We start from the raw sequence: 16451 nt of genomic DNA on the forward strand, positions 1-16451 counted from the left end.
GCTTCGTAAATATCAGCACAGCCCGGATGAGGGTTTGATAAAACCGCCTAGGAGGCCAGATGTGGCCATAATATTTATTTTTTCCATCTCATCTTACTTCCATCGTCCTCAGGGATTTTTTCCAGCGACAACCGACGCCCGCAACCAAGGGCGCTGTGAGATGATTTTGCAACATCCATCATTAACCCCTCACTAAGCTATAAACTTCATCACGACCATCGGCCTCCGTCACAGCTGCATCGATTGACGGCAAGCAAGAAAACGCTGAGCACTTCTACGAATGAAGACAACATAAGACACACACCATGGCATCGTCGCAGTCTGTGCAGGCCGAGGACGCCTACTTCTCGTCCAATCCGCCGCCGCGCCTGCTGGCCTCTCACCTGGCGCAGGCCGAGTCCTTCATCACCGCCCACGCCGCCGCCGGCCACCGCGTCGTGCTCATCACGTCTGGCGGCACGACGGTCCCGCTCGAGAAGCAGACGGTGCGCTTCATCGACAACTTCAGCGCCGGCACGCGCGGCGCCACGTCGGCCGAGTACTTTCTCTCCGCCGGCTACGCCGTCATCTTCCTGCACCGCGAGTTTAGCCTGCAGCCGTACTCGCGGCATTACACGCACGCCAAGGACTGCTTCCTGGATTTCCTGGACGAGGATGAGGGTGGTGCTGGCCGTGGCGATGATGCCACGAGGGTGGTGGTACGCAAGCAGGACCAGAGCCGCATCCTCGACGTCCTGCGCGAGTACAAAAAGGCCAAGCGCAGCAACATGCTCCTGATGCTGCCGTTCGTCACCATTGGCGACTACCTGCACGAGCTGCGCGGCATCGCGCGGCTGATGCGCCCGCTCGGGCCGTCGGGCCTGCTGTACCTGGCCGCGGCCGTGTCCGACTTTTTCGTGCCGCCGGAGCGCATGTCGGAGCACAAGATCCAGTCCACCAACGCGGTGCAGGCGCTCCAAGACCGAGCCAAGGAGAGCGGCGGCGACGGCAGCAAGAGCAGCAGCGGTGGCGACGAGGACGAGACCTTTGACAACTTTGACGCGTCGCGCGTGCCGCGCTCCAAGCGGCTGGTCGTCGACCTCGACCCGGTGCCCAAGTTCCTCGAGAACCTCGTCGACGGCTGGGCGCCCGAGGGCATGATTGTCAGCTACAAGCTCGAGACGGACCCGGCCATCCTCGTGCACAAGGCCCGCACCAGCCTCGACCGCTACCAACACCATCTCGTCATCGGCAACCTGCTGACCACACGTAAGTGGGAGGTGGTCTTTGTGAGCCCCCGCCGCGAGGACAAGTGGCTGCGCGTCGCCCGCCAGGGCGGCTGGGGGGAGGCCGAGGGCCGGCCGCTCCGCGCGGACGAGCTGCCGCCGGAGGAGCCCGCGGAAGAGATTGAGGCGCTGATCATCCCGGCCGTGTCGGAGCTGCATGATGTGCATATCGCGTCTAGGAAGGCGTGAAAGAGGCGCGTATGGCTGATTATGTGATGCACGGGCCAGAGAGTTTGCGGCAAGATTGCCTTGACGAAGCGAACGCGTGCTCAAGTGCAGATCAATAGTGCTGAATCTGGTGGCAGTATACAAGCGTATTTACCTTAAAGCCATATTAGTAAATGAATAAAAAAAATAAAAACAAAGCTCAAGCTCCGACGTTTACGTTCATAACTCAGGCCGTGGTGTAACACAGCTCCAATGTACGTTTGCCGCTTACTCCAGTCTTGTCATCTAAACAGAACTTTTCTTGACGTTGCCAGGCTCATCGACTAAGTTGGGAGCTTCCACCGCGCGCAGTATTTCTACAAAATGTTTCTGTGGCGCAGCCGACTAGACATAGCTATCAGTCCATATTCCTGGGGATAATTCGCGAGGGAGTCTCAAAATGAGAAATTTGAGGACACAGGCGTTCTGTGCTCCGTTCTAACTTGGTTGGACTGTTCTGTCACCATTGACCTTTGCGTACACAAACCTGATTCATGCCGGTTGCAACGGCGTGACTTTCTCAGGTATTTCAATTAGATGACGAGGCTTTTTCTTTTCCGACGGCAGGATAGATTGGACCAGGAAAGTCACAATTTCCTCTTCCTTGCGGATGGCTGCATGCAATTTGTAAGTGTCTTAAAACTTTAACTTGTAGCCCTACATCTGCCGTGTTGCGGGAGGTCTTTCCGGGAAATCCAATTGCATGGGCTGTGTTAACCCAGAATGGAAACAATAATCTTGAAATATATAAAAATGGTCAAAAAGCTCATTCAGAGGTCAAAAGCCGGTCCCTGCACGAGGCGTAGCTGTGGCTAGCTTGCTTGGCTCTGGCATTCCGAAACAATTCCAAACATTCGCGGTCCCGCAAATCGCACGAAACTGTCTGCTTTTGCAATATCATACACGAAAATGATGGTATCACCTGCCCACGTGAGAGATGTCATTGCATTACGTTTCGCAGCGTTTTGCTTCTAGGTGTGGTCTGCTACTAGTTGAAGCTTCTAACAAGGCCGTCTGGTAGCTGACTCCGTCTGGCAAAAGATGTGCACCTGTCACAGATAAAACAAAAGAATAAGGTGCGTTGCATATGCGCATCTCGACTAGTCCAAGCAGCGGCCGATCCGCCACGCCACATGGGATCGGGTCTCGCGTACGAGTCAGAATCGGCGAGCTGTTGAACGCAAAGCGGTCATGCTACGTGTAGACCCCGGCTGTCTCAGAATTCAATCACGCTCTCTTGATGACGATTCCGCTGCCAAGTCTTTTCCATTTCCCTTTTTTGTGTCATTGCGATGGATCTATCTCATTCACCCTTCTGCTTCTTATGCCTCTTTTTTGGCCAACTTCCCGACGCGTTTTAATCTCCGGGGTCTTCTCTGCGCCCACCGGACTTGAGGAAGCGCTTTGGGAAGGTCAAAGACAGCAGCGACTCCATTTCACAGCCCCTCCAACTTTACTATTCTCTTGGCTCGAGGGAACACGAACGCTCTCGGTAGTTGGCTGCGTTGTGAACTGTGAGTTTTGCGAATTGCCGCTACTACTTTGTCGTCGCCGGCAATCACACTCTTGCTTGGCTTGCAGGTGGTTATGGGCTGGTGGTTGCAATGGCAGACGATGGTATCCCGTGTTGCCGTGTAGATCATGGCGTTTTTTGTGCAAGGCCTCCCCTGAGTCGTGCTCCCAGGGTGCTTTGGTGGACTATCCTAGTTAGTGCATCCGACCGTGGGCGAGTGATGTTGGGCGGCAGCGCAATTGACACAGTCCGCTTCCGATAACAAAGCACCGAAAATAATACAGATTTATGTGCCTACTAATAACCTTATTGTGAGGATACGACCAAGAACATATTTAGTTCCAGTCACCGAAAAGGAACAGCGAATGATTGAGCGTGTCACCGGCCTCGGTCGTCAGGCGGCCGAGGGATACTAATCCTACAGCAACCAGCTGTCCGCGATTCACGTTACGAAATGGTGACCAGAAACTTGGGCCTATTCTGGTGACTAACGTGGATTTAACTTGGCTCATTCGCAAGCTTATCAAAGCGTGCAAGGGCAGGCTAGCTCTGGGGTAGCATCCTTGCTGGGCCATGCACTAACAGAAACTCTCTTTGCCCTCAAAGTGCCCGATACACATGCGTGCACGACCAAATCAAAAACCCCAGGGTCCATCTGCAGTTCATCGAACCGTCGACTGCTGATCTATCGTGTTTGCATTGAACGTTTGACTACGACCCGTTTCAAAGGCTTGCCTTTTTCGGTCAGCTCCCTTTATTCTCATTATGTAACATAAAATCCCTCCCTCCTACTCAACTGTTTAAAGTGTGCCTGCAGCTGCGCAGATTGTGACAGTCTTGCTCGTTCCGTCGTCGCATTGCCGCCCAGAGGTCACCTTCCAGCCTGATGAAGAAGGTATCTGAATCCTATAGCATTTATCCTTCTGCAATAGGATGCAAGCCCTTTCCACTCTTCCCCTCAGCCCCAGCGCTTACGACAGAGTTAAAACTCCCATTTGCCCAACTTAGGAAGCTGGCCTGCCCCTTCCTTGCAGAGCTAAGAGTCTCGGCGCTCCATTTCATTCTGTGGCCCTCTTCCCGAAGGTACGAGGTTTTGGGGCCCCGGCGATTGGGGGAGGAATCTCGGTCGGACCAGCGTCCGGCGAGCGCCAACGCTAGTTCTCCTGTGCGCCCACCGCCAGACCTTTGTTCAAACTCCTTCGCGCCATGCTCGATGGGGCAGGTGAGCGGTGCGGCGGTGCGCCGTTTGCTCGCCCCTGGCTAAGAAAGGCACCAGTCGGGCGCCGCAGCCCGGCCACCAACCAGCGCGAGCCCTTCCTCGTTCTTTCATTGATTAGTGTTATGGATAGAGTTGGACAGGGGTATCAGAGAGAAGCCAATCAGCCCCGGCCGCGGGGTGGTCATGGGGGTAGCCAATCCGTCCTATCGCTTGGCCGATGAGGCAACGAAGGGACGCCGACGGGTTGTTGCATCGGTCAGCCGGGGCGTGCGCAGAGGTTAATCTAGTGCTCGGAGGATGAGATTGCCTCGAGCGCACATGTATATATAGAGAGAGCTTGCCGGCGCAAGTGTTGCAGAATGTTTGGTTCATCATTGTCTGCTCCCCCTCTCTCACCCGGCTCTTTCTTGTATACTTACTCTCATCTCATTCTCACGGCCTCTTCACCACGAAGGAGCTCCTCTATAATACATAGCAGCAATGCGTTTCTCTATCCGCCTTGTCGCTGCCCTGCTGGCCGCCGTGCCCTTGGCCGCCGCCTACCCGCCGGAGCTTTCACGCAACACCAGAGAGTTTTGCAAGAGCGAGCCCAGCCCGGAGCTGCTGGCCCTCCATGAGAAGATTGTCAATGAGGACCAGCCCACCATGGACAAGATCGCCAAGGGCGAGGAGATAATCCAGGACGCTCTCCGCAAGGGGGACAGCGGCCTGCACGGCCGTGCCCCGGGCATGACGGTCACCAAGCGTGAGACGGGAGAGCTCATCACCCTCGACGCCTGGTTCCACGTTGTCTACAACAGCAACTCTACCGAAGGTGGCTACATTACCGTACGCAACTCTTGTTTTCATCTAGAAGAAGGAAAGAACAGTAACTAACGCTTTGCCACAGAAAGCCAAGCTCCAGGAACAGCTCCAGGTCCTCAACAAGGCCTATGACCCCAGCAACCTCGCCTTCAACCTCGTCGGCACCGACTACACGCTCAACGCGACCTGGGCCAACGACCCGGACGCGTACGAGACGCCCATGAAGACGGCTCTGCACAAGGGCGACTCGCGCACGCTCAACATCTACTTTGTCCCCGGTCTCGGCAACGGCGGCGTCTGCATCTTCCCCAACATGAACGCCTACGGCTACGAGGCCCTCGCCCTCGACGGCTGCATGGTCGGCTCCTTCTCCGTCCCGGGCAGCAAGGGCCCCTACAATCTGGGCTTCACCGCCGTCCACGAGGTCGGCCACTGGTTCGGCCTGCTGCACACCTTCCAGGGCGGCTGCGACGAGAAGCGCGGCGACTTCATCGCCGACACCCCCGCCGAGGCGTCGGCCAACGTCGCCAGGTGTCCCGCCGGCCGCGACACGTGCCCGGACCTGCCCGGTCTGGACCCCATTGAGAACTACATGGACTACTCCAACGAGTAAGTAAAGCCAACCTCTTTTAGCAACCTGTTGTGTATACTGACATGAGATGAAATAGCGCTTGCTACAGCACCTTTACTCCAGGCCAGACGAACCGCATGCGCTCCCTGCTGTCTTTGGTTCGTCTTGGCAACATTTGAACTGCCTGATACTTATAATGGAGAATAATCATGGACAATTGTATATAAGATGTTGTATTTACGGGAAGAGCATGAAAGCGAGGTGGTTTCGGAGTTGGTGAGCAAGGTGGTTGAGCATTTCAATGGCGTGAAGCTGGGGAGCATACTTACTACGGCAACTTATATTTTGCCAGTATATACGAACACGTTTTTTAAAGCCTGCTCTGTGTCTACTTTAATCTCCCACGTTCGCAACATCATTCGCCGACATATAAAGCCCGCGGTACATCCACCAGGGATCCCAGGTATCACGAGGAAACAGCGCCACGCCCAAAGGATGATCGTGGCCGAGAAACTAGTGGGTGGCTTGCAGATTCATGGCGCAAGTCAATCGTCGCCGTCCCGCCTCCGTGCATCAGCAGCACAGGTCCCCAAGTCCCGCAGCCACTGGCGTGCCATCGGGAGAGGCAATATATGCAGGTTGGCCCACCAGCTGAGACATCCCGCGCATGTACGCTGCATATGCAAGAGACTTTTGCAAATTTTCATCTCGTCACCCCTATATCACCCGCAAGCATAATAAAATCCTTTACAACTTTAGATCCCATCCTTTTTTTGCTCGAGATATTGCTTGGCGGCCGGACCTGGCCGCTCATTCGCCGCCCTACCGAAAAGCCACAATATCACTTACACGAGCAAATCCCTCGACACACGCACACACACGCATACACCCATCATGCGCATCTTCCACTCCTCCTCCCCCGAAGCAGCGGCGGCGCCCTCGCACGTCCAGCTCGGCTACCCCACCGAGCTCGCCCGCAACCGCGGCTTCGCCGCCATCCTGGGCATGGCGCTCGCCATCACGGCCGTGCCGTACGGCATGGGCAGCGCGCTCACCAGCGCCGCGCTCTACGGCGGCGGGCAGCTCTCCATGGTCGTCGGCCTGCTCGTCGTCGTCGTCCTGGACGGCTGCGTCGCCGCGTCGCTGGCCGAGCTGGCCTCGCGCTTCCCGACCTCCTCGGGCGTCTACTACTGGTCCTACCGGCTCCTCCTCCCCAACGACAAACCCACCGGCGCATCATCGTCCTCCGCCGCGGCAGCACCGTTGGCGTACATTACCGGCTGGTTCTGGCTCATTGGTAACTGGACCATTGCGCTGTCCGTCAACTTTGGCTTCGCGTCGCTCGTCGCGGCCACCGTGTGCATCTATCAACCCTCCTTCAGCTCGGCTTCCGCATGGCAGCTCCTCCTCATCTTCTACGCCCTCTGCCTCCTCACATTCATCATCTGCTCCCTCGGGGACTCGCTCCTCCCGTACGTCGACCGCATCGCTGCGGTGTGGAACCTGCTCACCATCGTTGTCGTGCTCGTCGTCGTGGCCGCCACCGCGCGCAGCGGACGGCACACGGCCGCCACAGCGCTCGGCCACTACGACCCTTCCTTTTCCGGCTGGGGCCCGGGCTTCGCCTTCTTCATCGGCCTCCTCCCGCCCGCGTACACGTTCTGCGCCATCGGCATGGTGACGTCTATGGCCGAGGAGTGCGAGGACCCGGAGACGCAGGTCCCGCGGGCCATGACGCTCTGCATGCCGCTCGGCGGCGTCGCGGCGCTCGTCTTCGTGCTGCCGCTCTGTTTCACACTCCCGCCGCAGGCCGACCTGCTCGCCGCGCCGTACGGCCAGGCGCTCCCGTACATTCTCACGCGCGTCGTCGGCGGCGGCGGGGCGGGCGCCGTCGCCGTCATGGCGCTCGTCTTTGGCGTCGCGCTCTTTTGCTCCGTGAGCATCACCACGACGGCGTCGCGCTGCACGTGGGCGTTTGCGCGCGATGCCGGCATCCCCGGGAGCCGGCTCTGGGCGCGGACCGCGGCCGGCCAGCCGCTGCCGGCGCTGGCCCTCGTCACCGTCGTCCAGATGCTCCTGGGCCTCATAAACCTCGGCAGCACCAGCGCCTTTACGGCGTTTGTCTCCGTGGGCGTCATCGGCCTCGCCGTCGGCTATCTGGTACCCATTGTCATCAGCTTAGCGACGCGGCGCCGCGAGGTGGCCACGGCGCGGTGGCGGCTGAGCCCAGCGATTGGCATTGCGGTCAATGTCGTGGCGGTACTCTGGATTGTGTTTGAGCTGGTGCTGTTTAGCATGCCGCAGGCGCTGCCGGTCACGCCCGCATCGATGAATTATGCGTCGGTCGTGTTTGTTGGGTTCTCGGTGATAAGCGCCGGGTGGTACTGCGTGGCAGGCAGACGCAGTGAGTCTTTTGCGTCATGTAATGGAATGCCATTGGCTAACTCTGGAGCAGACTTTAAAGGGCCCCCTGAAGAGACTCGCATCAACTAACAACGGCGCAGCGTTAGCACTAAGTATCAGGCACACGTTTAGAAAACTTTTATTATCAACTATACTCGTTGTATCTAAGCAGTCTAGTTGGGAGAAGCCGGGCTGGAAGTCGGTACAGCATCAACAAGCGTGTATAAGTTCAACGCTCAAAACGAGTGAATTAAACGAAAGTAAAACCAAACTCCGGGAATATGAAGCAGCAAGTTACTTTTGAGGCTACGCGTACGTCAAGCCTGTTATGGTATAAAATTGGTCGTTAAGTGTCATGGAATGTTCCGGGTATGGTTAGGGGTTTGACCTGTGGGAATGTTCAATTCACAATGCAGTGCAACGAGTCGAAAATGGAGAAGGAAGGCGTTACGCCTTTAGTACGCGGCGAGCCAGTTCTGCCAGCCGAGCTTGGCCGCCTTGGCCCAGATGAGGAACGCGGCGGAGCCGACATAGATGCAGCCGGTAAAAATGATGAGCTGCTGATACTCGCCGCCGTTGGCCTGGACGATGCTTCCGGCAATGGGAATGCCAATCAGGCAGGCAAAGGAGACGACGGTGTAGGTGGTGGCGTAGTAGCGGCCGTACTCTTGCGTCTTGCACATGCGGCCGATGCAGACGGGCGCGATGGCGATGCTCGTGCCGCTAGCGAAGCCAAAGAGCACGGAGAAGACGATGATGCCGGCACTGGTGTGGCCGAGCGGCAGCCAGATGCAGAGGCACGCCACGAGGGCGAGGAGCACCGACAGCAAGCAGGTGTTGAAGGCGCCGATGACATCGGCGTAGTAGCCTGGCAGGCTGCGACCGACGACGGAGCCGGCGTTCATGATGGGGATGAGGTGGTAGGCGTACGCCTGGCTGAACCCCTTGTGTATGGCGTACGTCGAGATGTAGGCGAGGGGGATGAAGAGGGAGAACTCGAGCAGGAAGATGCCAATGGTGGCGAGCGTAAAGGGCACCTGGCGGAAGATGCGCGGGTCCGGGTGCGCCGTGGCGTTTTGGGCCGGCGGGAGGCGGGACCGCACGAGCAGGATGCCGATGCTGCTGCAGACGAGGCAGATGAGGGCCACGACGCGCGTGGCCCAGCCGTAGCCGATGCGCTCAAAGAGGTCCGTCAGCATGAGGGGGAAGATGATGCCGCCAAGCCCACCTGCGCAAGTGGCGATGCCGGTGGCGAAGCCACGACGGGCCTTGAACCAGTGGCCGACGGCGGCGATGCACGGGGTGAAGATGAGAGACGTTCCGAGGCCGCCCAGGATGCCAAAGGACAGAATAAAGTGCCAGAGTTCTGTTGCGGTTTGTTAGTTTTGCATGACCATCCACGCATTGGGGCATTGGGGCGCGCCGGGGGTTGCAAAGACAAGACTTACTGGTGCAGAAGCTCATGCCAACCATGGCGCCCGTGACGCAGACGGCACCGCTGATTATAAGCCACCGGGGTCCGTACTTGTCAAAGATGGGTCCAAAGTAGACGCCGCCGAAAAAGGCGAGAAATGTGTAGATGGAGTAGATCCAGCCAACGGTGCCCTCGCTGTAGCCCTTGAGCTGGTGGTCCAGCGTGTAGGCCTGGAAGATGGCGATGCTGTTCATGAGGCCCATGGCAGAAAAGAGGGCAAAGAAGGAACCCATGACGACAATCCACGCCGCCCAGCCGCCTTCGGGATAGGTCTCTTCGTAGGAGGCGCTCGAGAGGGCCGTCATCTGCCGCTCGACCTGTCCTCCGTCCGCACCACCTTGTTGGGCATCAGCAGCTGCGGGGTGCTTGCCCGAGGCGCCGTCGGCCTCGACCTGGTAGACCGTGTCGGGCTCCTCGTGGATGACCCGCGAGTTGACCTGCTGGACGTCCATGATGGCTCGATCTCGGATCAAAATGCCGAAGTTCCCAGGGTATAACGAGCAGCGGGCGGATCAACTCAGATCGATGTACGTCTGTAGTGGCGGAGTAAAGAGAGAGAAAAGGAGAACCTTTAGATCCATGCATAAAATTCTCAATATTGGGTGGCAGCCCATCCATGGTCGTGGGTCACGTCTTTAATAACCTTGCGCTGCCCGCCGAGCGCCGCCGCAGAGCCGTTGTCGGGGTGGAGCGCACTAGCCTCGAGAAGAACAATTTTTTTCCTTGGCCAAGCGGCATGAGTCGGCCTTCTTTTACCCCAAACCAGGCTCGGGAATAAACAAGGTGGCTTTATAGTTCAGTGGCGGCGGATGAAGGATGCGACCCAGCTCGGCTTCGGCTTTGGCCCCCTGGTCGCGTAGGGCGCGCAACATGTATCCCACATATTCACCGCCACCATGTATTCGATCCGTCACCGTGAGGAGGCTCCTGATACCTTGTTTTTGTTCTGGGCTTTTATTTCGCCAGAGTATTAGAGACGCCTCAGTCTTTTGCCCGGACGTTGGGATATCATTAATAGTATACATACATATAGGGATGCCAACCGGCCCAGTATCAAACTGCGCTGGTCGACGGGCCTCATTCCTCATCATCCTCCACGTCCTCTACGGTGACTTTTCGTGGCGCTGGTTCGTCTTCTGCTTGTGCTTGATTTTGATTTGCTGTCGTCGCGAGGTAGCCTTGCTTCTCCAGAGCATCAGCCTCTTCAGGCTCCATCAACCCGCCTTGGCCGGATCCCTTGTTCAGCTTCGACCGCACCGCGGACGGCACAAATGCAGACACTGCTTCTTTTTGTAGATTGCGCGTGACGGGCGCCGCCTCGTACACCGTCCGAGCCTCGATAACGGGCTTTTCCTTGCTGGCTTCGCCCTTGTCGTCTGCCTGGCTTGCGCCGCCAGACCGTGCCGCCTGCTCGGCACTTCGCTGTGCGCGTCGCTTAGCGTACCACGCGTCCAATACATCCTTGGATATAGGCGGCGGTGTATCGCGAGGCATGGGTATGCGTTTCACGTCGTCTGGCACGTCTTCGTCGCTGCTGGAAGCGCCCTGGGAGCCGCGCCTGCGCTTGCCCAGCACGCCGCCGCGTCTGGCGTCGTCATCTCGAGTCCATCCGCGTCCAAAGGTGGGCGCCTTGTCTCCGAGGGCCTCTCTGGCTTTTTTCACAGCCTTCAGCTCTTTTTCCAGCCCGTCCAGCACTTGCTCCTCGTGCCGGCTGAGCTTGCCGCCTCCCTCTGTAATCTTTTTCAAGTCATCGATTTGCTTTTGTACTTGGTCTGGGTTCTTTCGCGCGAGTCGTTCGTTTCGTCGCTCCTGAGCCTCCGATTTGCCTGCAGAGAGCTGTTAGCCACAAGTTTGTCCCATTTTGCAAGACTCTAGCCCACCTTTTTTTATGGCCTTGGCCTTGTCAGCCTTGCGCTGGGCGGCCACGGGGTTGTAGCTCTTTTCCTTGGCCATGTCGTGCGTTATTCCGTATACAACCGCCTGCCCGTATGACGAAAGTAGCCCTCGAAATGAAGTGTACGCGGCAAGAGAACTTGTGACACATGCCAGACTTTCGTGATAGTGAGAGCTCTCTCGCGTGGGGCAGCTGGGTTACTAAGCAGGCCTCGAACTACCCTATACTAAAATCTTCTGAAAAGTGCTCTCATTTACAGGATCGTCCAGCTAATATATTTATGTTGTGGTCGTTTGTTAGCTATTATTCATATGTTGATACCTATGGTCATTTATTGTTGCGAAATTCTACGCTGCGTGAGCCCACGCGAGAACGTGAGCTGCGTTTCGTCACAGCTTGCTTTCAAATCATTGCTGAATGGGTACCACGAATACTCTTGCGCCTGCACGAGAAAGAAAAAACCGACAAAAAATTCATCGTATGCACTACAAGTATCTCCACACAGTATAAGAAGAAGCAATAGCCCTTGATTGTCATCCGATGCTTCGCGAAGCGCTACCCGGTCCAGAAAAACGCAACATCGATAACGCGCTCTAGCCGCCCACTAATATTTACAGAGCGCAGCAAAATGGTTCTATCACGCTTAATAGCTATTGATCCATTTATTAAAAATGCTATTTTACTCTATGAGGTAGGTCTAGAGGGCTCTGTAGCTACTCTAACTTAGTACCTTAAGAAGTAGGCCAACCTCCATCGCAAGAACTAGACAGTTTTGCTGCCAACGCTCTTTGCCTGCCACCCAATGACATGTGAGCCATCTTGCGAGTGTCTCCCACCTTTGTGGAATTTATCTGCCAAGAATGTGCGATCTACACGGATTGTTCCTTTCCGGGTAGTAGCTGGATCAGAAGTAGATTGATGGGAGGAGTCGTTTCCTGCACACGAGGTGAGGGAGCCAGTGCCCATACAAATTCTTCACCAAGCAGATCTCGGCAAACTTTCAATCCCTGTCTGCACTAAAGTCTCATATTTGAGGAAAGTTTATTCGATAAATGTAAATTCAGCCTACGGCTCAACAATTGAGATTAGATAAAAAAGCCAGTGATGCTTTACCAAGATGTGGCGTGTGGTGATAAGCACGCGGTCAACGCTGCTTGAAATGCGATGTGTATAATCTTCCCGATACCCGCTACGTCGTAACTGCCTGTTCAAACTGTCTACTCAACTTGACGGCGCTCATGTCAACATGAGTGTAGAATAGATCCGCGATCCATAGTAAAATCAAATATGCTAATCCGTTTCCGGCAAAAACGGCGAGATTGTAGCGGATATCGGTGCCTTGTCCGATGATGCGCCACAGCGCCGGCACCAGCGCGTAGCTGATTATGTGCAGAACAGGGCCATGCACGATGTACAGCGAGAAGCTGATGGATCCCAAATACTGAGACAAGCTCGATGTGAAGGGCTTCTGCAGTGTCTTGGACTGCGACAAGGTATGTACTGCCAGGATGGCGCCCACTCCATGAATGAAGCGGAACGGTACGGCGCTGAGGCTCGCAGGCACAACCTTGAGAAGATGACGGTAGCCTGGCGTGCGATCAAGTGCTTCCGAGGGACACGACAGCAGAAGCAGGGACGTCAACGTGAGAAGCGCTAAACGAACGTATCTCGGCTTCCTCTCTTGCAGTGAGAGGCCCGTGTTCGGTTTCCCAGCGGCGCATGGCAGGGTGGCTAGAACTGGGCTGCTACTGCTGGACCGTGGCCGCATCATATCCAGCTCCGCAAGACCAGCGCCGGCGATGTACAGTGCTATCTCCCACCTGCCGCAGCCGACCATGTACGCGGCCAACAGAGTCAACAGCACAAGTCGGCCCCGCGTCGTGCACCGGGCAACCATCAGCAGCACGACGGCGAGGACGAGTCCGCCCCGCAACTCCGTCGGCACCGTCCACAGGTGGTTGTCGTAGTCCGAAAAGTACGGCTCGGCCGCCAAGTTGAACAGCTTCACCATCTCGCAGTACCAATTGTATAGCTCCGCGGCGAGCGTGTCTTGTCGCGAGGGGAAGCCGTCTGTGAAGCGGAGGAGGGGGAGGTTTTGTCGAGCGGGCTCCCACAGACCGAGGTAGAGGGTGATGGCAATGGCCAGCGTCGAGACCAGCGGCGGAATGCAGAGTCGGACGACGCGCCGCAGCAATCTCGAGCTCAGCGCCGGCGCGAGGTCGGCGAGGTTGCCGGAGCGGATGAGCGACAGCGGCTTGAGCGCGTTGACGTAGCCGCCGAGCACGAAGAACATCGACACCATGCTGTGGCCGGAGAAGAGCAGGCGGACAATGGGCAGCTGCAGGAGGTTACGGTTGTTCCCCTCGAAGCCGTAGCTGAAGAAGACAATGTTGGAGCTGTATATCAGCGACGTGTGGAAAATGACGACAATAACTGCCGCGTAGCCGCGCAATCCGTCAATGTAGGATGTCGATGTGAGCCCGGGCTGGCTTGGCCGTTTCGCGCGCGCCGTTGAGAGGAAGCTTGGCGTGAGAGGGCCGGCAACGGTCGCTAGACGGAGGGGTTTCCACATGATGCCATGTGCAGCATGCAAGCAGCATCAGCCAAGCCGGGGAGATGGATCGACTGAATTCCTGCGTGGTCGAAAATAAGGATCGTGGGGTTGAGACGTTTTGTGCCAGGACTGGGCCATGGTCTGGGGAGAAAAGTCTAAAAGGTGAGAGGAATGCGATGGGCAGCAGCTGGGAAGGAGATGACGCTGAATCCGCATGCTTGTCTAAACGCCGAGGCTCTGCTGTTCTTTTACTGGATAGCCCACGTGGTTGGTCGATACTTACAACATTAGAGTTTTGACAGCGCACTTTTTCCCAACTGGGTGTAGAGGTATTGTGAGTGGCCACTTCTTGGTAGAATAGGCATGAAACAAGCTGCTGAGAAGGCTTGAGCTACCTAGTAACTAGTGGGGGGCGAGGCTGCCATGGGCAATGACAACACAGGTCAGAAGGCATGGGATGAAACAAGACCTCTTTCTTGTCGTTGCGCCGGTTAATGTGGCGTCTCTCTGCCCGCACCCGACGTCGTCCAACTAGCTCGTCAACTCATGCACCCACTCATTACGCTAGATTTGCAGTACCATGACCGAAGATGGCAATTGGCCGGATCCTCTTTTACCAGCGGCGAGGCGGATGAGGCACAAGAAGGGTCGTGCGTGGTCTTGCGCATGTGGCATCCATCTTGTAGATGCACCCAACCAAGCCGTTCTTCACAGCCTCACAACTACTCTTCCCTCTAACCAACTTCAAAGTCTATGCACTGCTCGTTTGAAGCCGGCGACTTGTCCCTTTGTCGACTCAGTATTATTCCAGCCTCATCTCCGCCTCTTTCTGGGTGACGCTACAAACACTGGCCAGTTCCCACAACGAAATTGGCAGCTATCCGCTCCAGCGGCGGCGTCGCCGCATGTACAAAGGCGCCGGCGCCCATCAGGGGAAGAAAAGCGCCCATCAGCTCCGCTGCTAAAATGTCAATCGCATGATGCCCAGCTCTCTGGGAGTCATCAACGCCCTCTTGCCCCTTGTCAAGGGGCGGAAAGGCTCTTCTGAGGGGTCCGCTTCACAGCCAGAGCGCGGCACAAGACTACCAAAAAAGAAGAAGTCTCCGGCCGGCATCCGCCCACTTTACCCCATTCAGTGTAGAAATTCAAGGGTCTCACAGCCTCGTCAGTCACTTACAAACACAATAGTCTACTGGTAGACATGAATGTAACGTTAGTGGGACACAGCGTCCCCTGTAAGCGCCACCACTATCCCTGTAAAGCGTTGCACCCCGCTACTCCTGAGCAGTGCGGACACATTGTCTCGGCTCGCCAACAACAGGTTCGGCGCAAGCCACCTCTCTGCATCATGTGAGAGCTAATTCTCCTAGGTGGAAAATAAATTGCCCAAAAGTCTTCTATTGACTTGTCTCGGAAGAAAGCATTATCCAAAGAATACAAACTAGAAAGAAAAAGATAATGTGGTTCACAAGCGAGTGGGCCAGCTCCCCAGACCTTATGTACTCAGTATGGAGATTCAGGTTAGGGGTAAGTTTACTTTAGCTCTTATACTTTCTTTGACACTCTCTCCAGCGCTGTCTTCAGCTCTCTCCATTGCTCTCTCCAGGTAGTTGGCTGACTAGTTGGCTGGCTGGCTGAGAGCATCTGTAGCGCACATTCCTCACACATTCTGCGCATCTAGACGCATACTTACCGCTTTTGAGAAAATTAGCATGTTGGACTTGAGGTCAGAGGTGTTTGGACTTCTGGTTTACTGCAAACCCCATAGGCCCACCCCGCTGATGTTTTGCATGGGGTACGGTCTCTCCTGTCAGGTCTTCTTTACCTTCGAGACGAATCCCCTTCCACCTCAAAAATGGTATATATCGCGACAAGATCTTGCTCTTAACCTTGCCATCTATTCTGCCATTCACAACTCTCGTTTTACTACAAGAAGTTCTACAATTGGGCCTTCTGCTTTCATTCTATTACGTACGCCTGTAGCGTGGCACGAGTAGTTCCCAGTGTCAGTTGGCATACCTACCAGCCGCTGGGGCTATTCCGCCAAAATGCCCAGTGCAAATGACACCCATACGCTGGGAGAATGATAACGATCGTCCCTAGTGTAGTTCATCGTCGCGGCGGCTCTGAGCCTCTTCATTGCAAGACCCTCCTCTAGCACACAGTCGAAGGTCTCCTTGTCCATCACAACCAGCAGTTAGTCAACTTAACCATATCACAACTCAACAATATCACTGCATAGGATTTTACTATCAAGCTAGTTAGCCTTGGCATTTACAAGTGGCCGATAATTAAAGTCCATCCATCATTACAGTGAGGAGTCACCCAGAAGACCTAAAAGACTGGTAGCTAAAGACCTACCCAACATTTCTCTCTTTGAGTTCGACAATGCGGATAAAATCGGCCACTTAGAAGCGCACGGCTTTCAAAACCAGACAGCGCAGTTGACGACAGAGGCTGGGCCGGCTGGCCCAGTTTTTGACCAGCCTTCTACCGATCCAGTGGCTGCTATTGACAATTTGAGCATGCAAGGTCTTGGGGGCAAGT

At 55.9% G+C, this 16451-nt stretch overlaps 6 protein-coding genes across 6 annotated transcripts; 3 read left to right on the forward strand and 3 right to left on the reverse strand.

The window, feature by feature from the left end:
• Positions 1 to 305: 305 nt before the first annotated feature.
• LMH87_002099 (uncharacterized protein) lies at positions 306 to 1454 on the forward strand (the record flags this gene model as incomplete). The annotated part of the gene is made up of 1 exon (XM_056193495.1): positions 306 to 1454. One exon carries the CDS (start codon positions 306 to 308, stop codon positions 1452 to 1454), a length of 1149 nt encoding a protein of 382 aa, XP_056050528.1.
• A 3230-nt stretch (positions 1455 to 4684) lies between these two features.
• Positions 4685 to 5758, forward strand: LMH87_002100 (uncharacterized protein; the record flags this gene model as incomplete). The annotated part of the gene is made up of 3 exons (XM_056193496.1): positions 4685 to 5032; positions 5094 to 5617; positions 5677 to 5758. The coding sequence occupies 3 exons, from the start codon at positions 4685 to 4687 to the stop codon at positions 5756 to 5758; spliced, it is 954 nt and encodes a 317-aa protein (XP_056050529.1).
• A 715-nt stretch (positions 5759 to 6473) lies between these two features.
• Positions 6474 to 8072, forward strand: LMH87_002101 (uncharacterized protein; the record flags this gene model as incomplete). The annotated part of the gene is made up of 2 exons (XM_056193497.1): positions 6474 to 7983; positions 8035 to 8072. 2 exons carry the CDS (start codon positions 6474 to 6476, stop codon positions 8070 to 8072), a joined length of 1548 nt encoding a protein of 515 aa, XP_056050530.1.
• Positions 8073 to 8437: 365 nt separating this feature from the next.
• LMH87_002102 (uncharacterized protein) lies at positions 8438 to 9908 on the reverse strand (the record flags this gene model as incomplete). The annotated part of the gene is made up of 2 exons (XM_056193498.1): positions 8438 to 9348; positions 9431 to 9908. 2 exons carry the CDS (start codon positions 9906 to 9908, stop codon positions 8438 to 8440), a joined length of 1389 nt encoding a protein of 462 aa, XP_056050531.1.
• A 625-nt stretch (positions 9909 to 10533) lies between these two features.
• Positions 10534 to 11409, reverse strand: LMH87_002103 (uncharacterized protein; the record flags this gene model as incomplete). The annotated part of the gene is made up of 2 exons (XM_056193500.1): positions 10534 to 11282; positions 11337 to 11409. The coding sequence occupies 2 exons, from the start codon at positions 11407 to 11409 to the stop codon at positions 10534 to 10536; spliced, it is 822 nt and encodes a 273-aa protein (XP_056050532.1).
• Positions 11410 to 12539: 1130 nt separating this feature from the next.
• Positions 12540 to 13922, reverse strand: LMH87_002104 (uncharacterized protein; the record flags this gene model as incomplete). Its single annotated transcript, XM_056193501.1, has 1 exon — positions 12540 to 13922. One exon carries the CDS (start codon positions 13920 to 13922, stop codon positions 12540 to 12542), a length of 1383 nt encoding a protein of 460 aa, XP_056050533.1.
• Positions 13923 to 16451: the final 2529 nt, after the last annotated feature.

This window comes from Akanthomyces muscarius, chromosome 3 (genome assembly GCF_028009165.1).
Source record: "Akanthomyces muscarius strain Ve6 chromosome 3, whole genome shotgun sequence".
In the NCBI taxonomy this organism is placed as follows: domain Eukaryota; kingdom Fungi; phylum Ascomycota; class Sordariomycetes; order Hypocreales; family Cordycipitaceae; genus Akanthomyces; species Akanthomyces muscarius.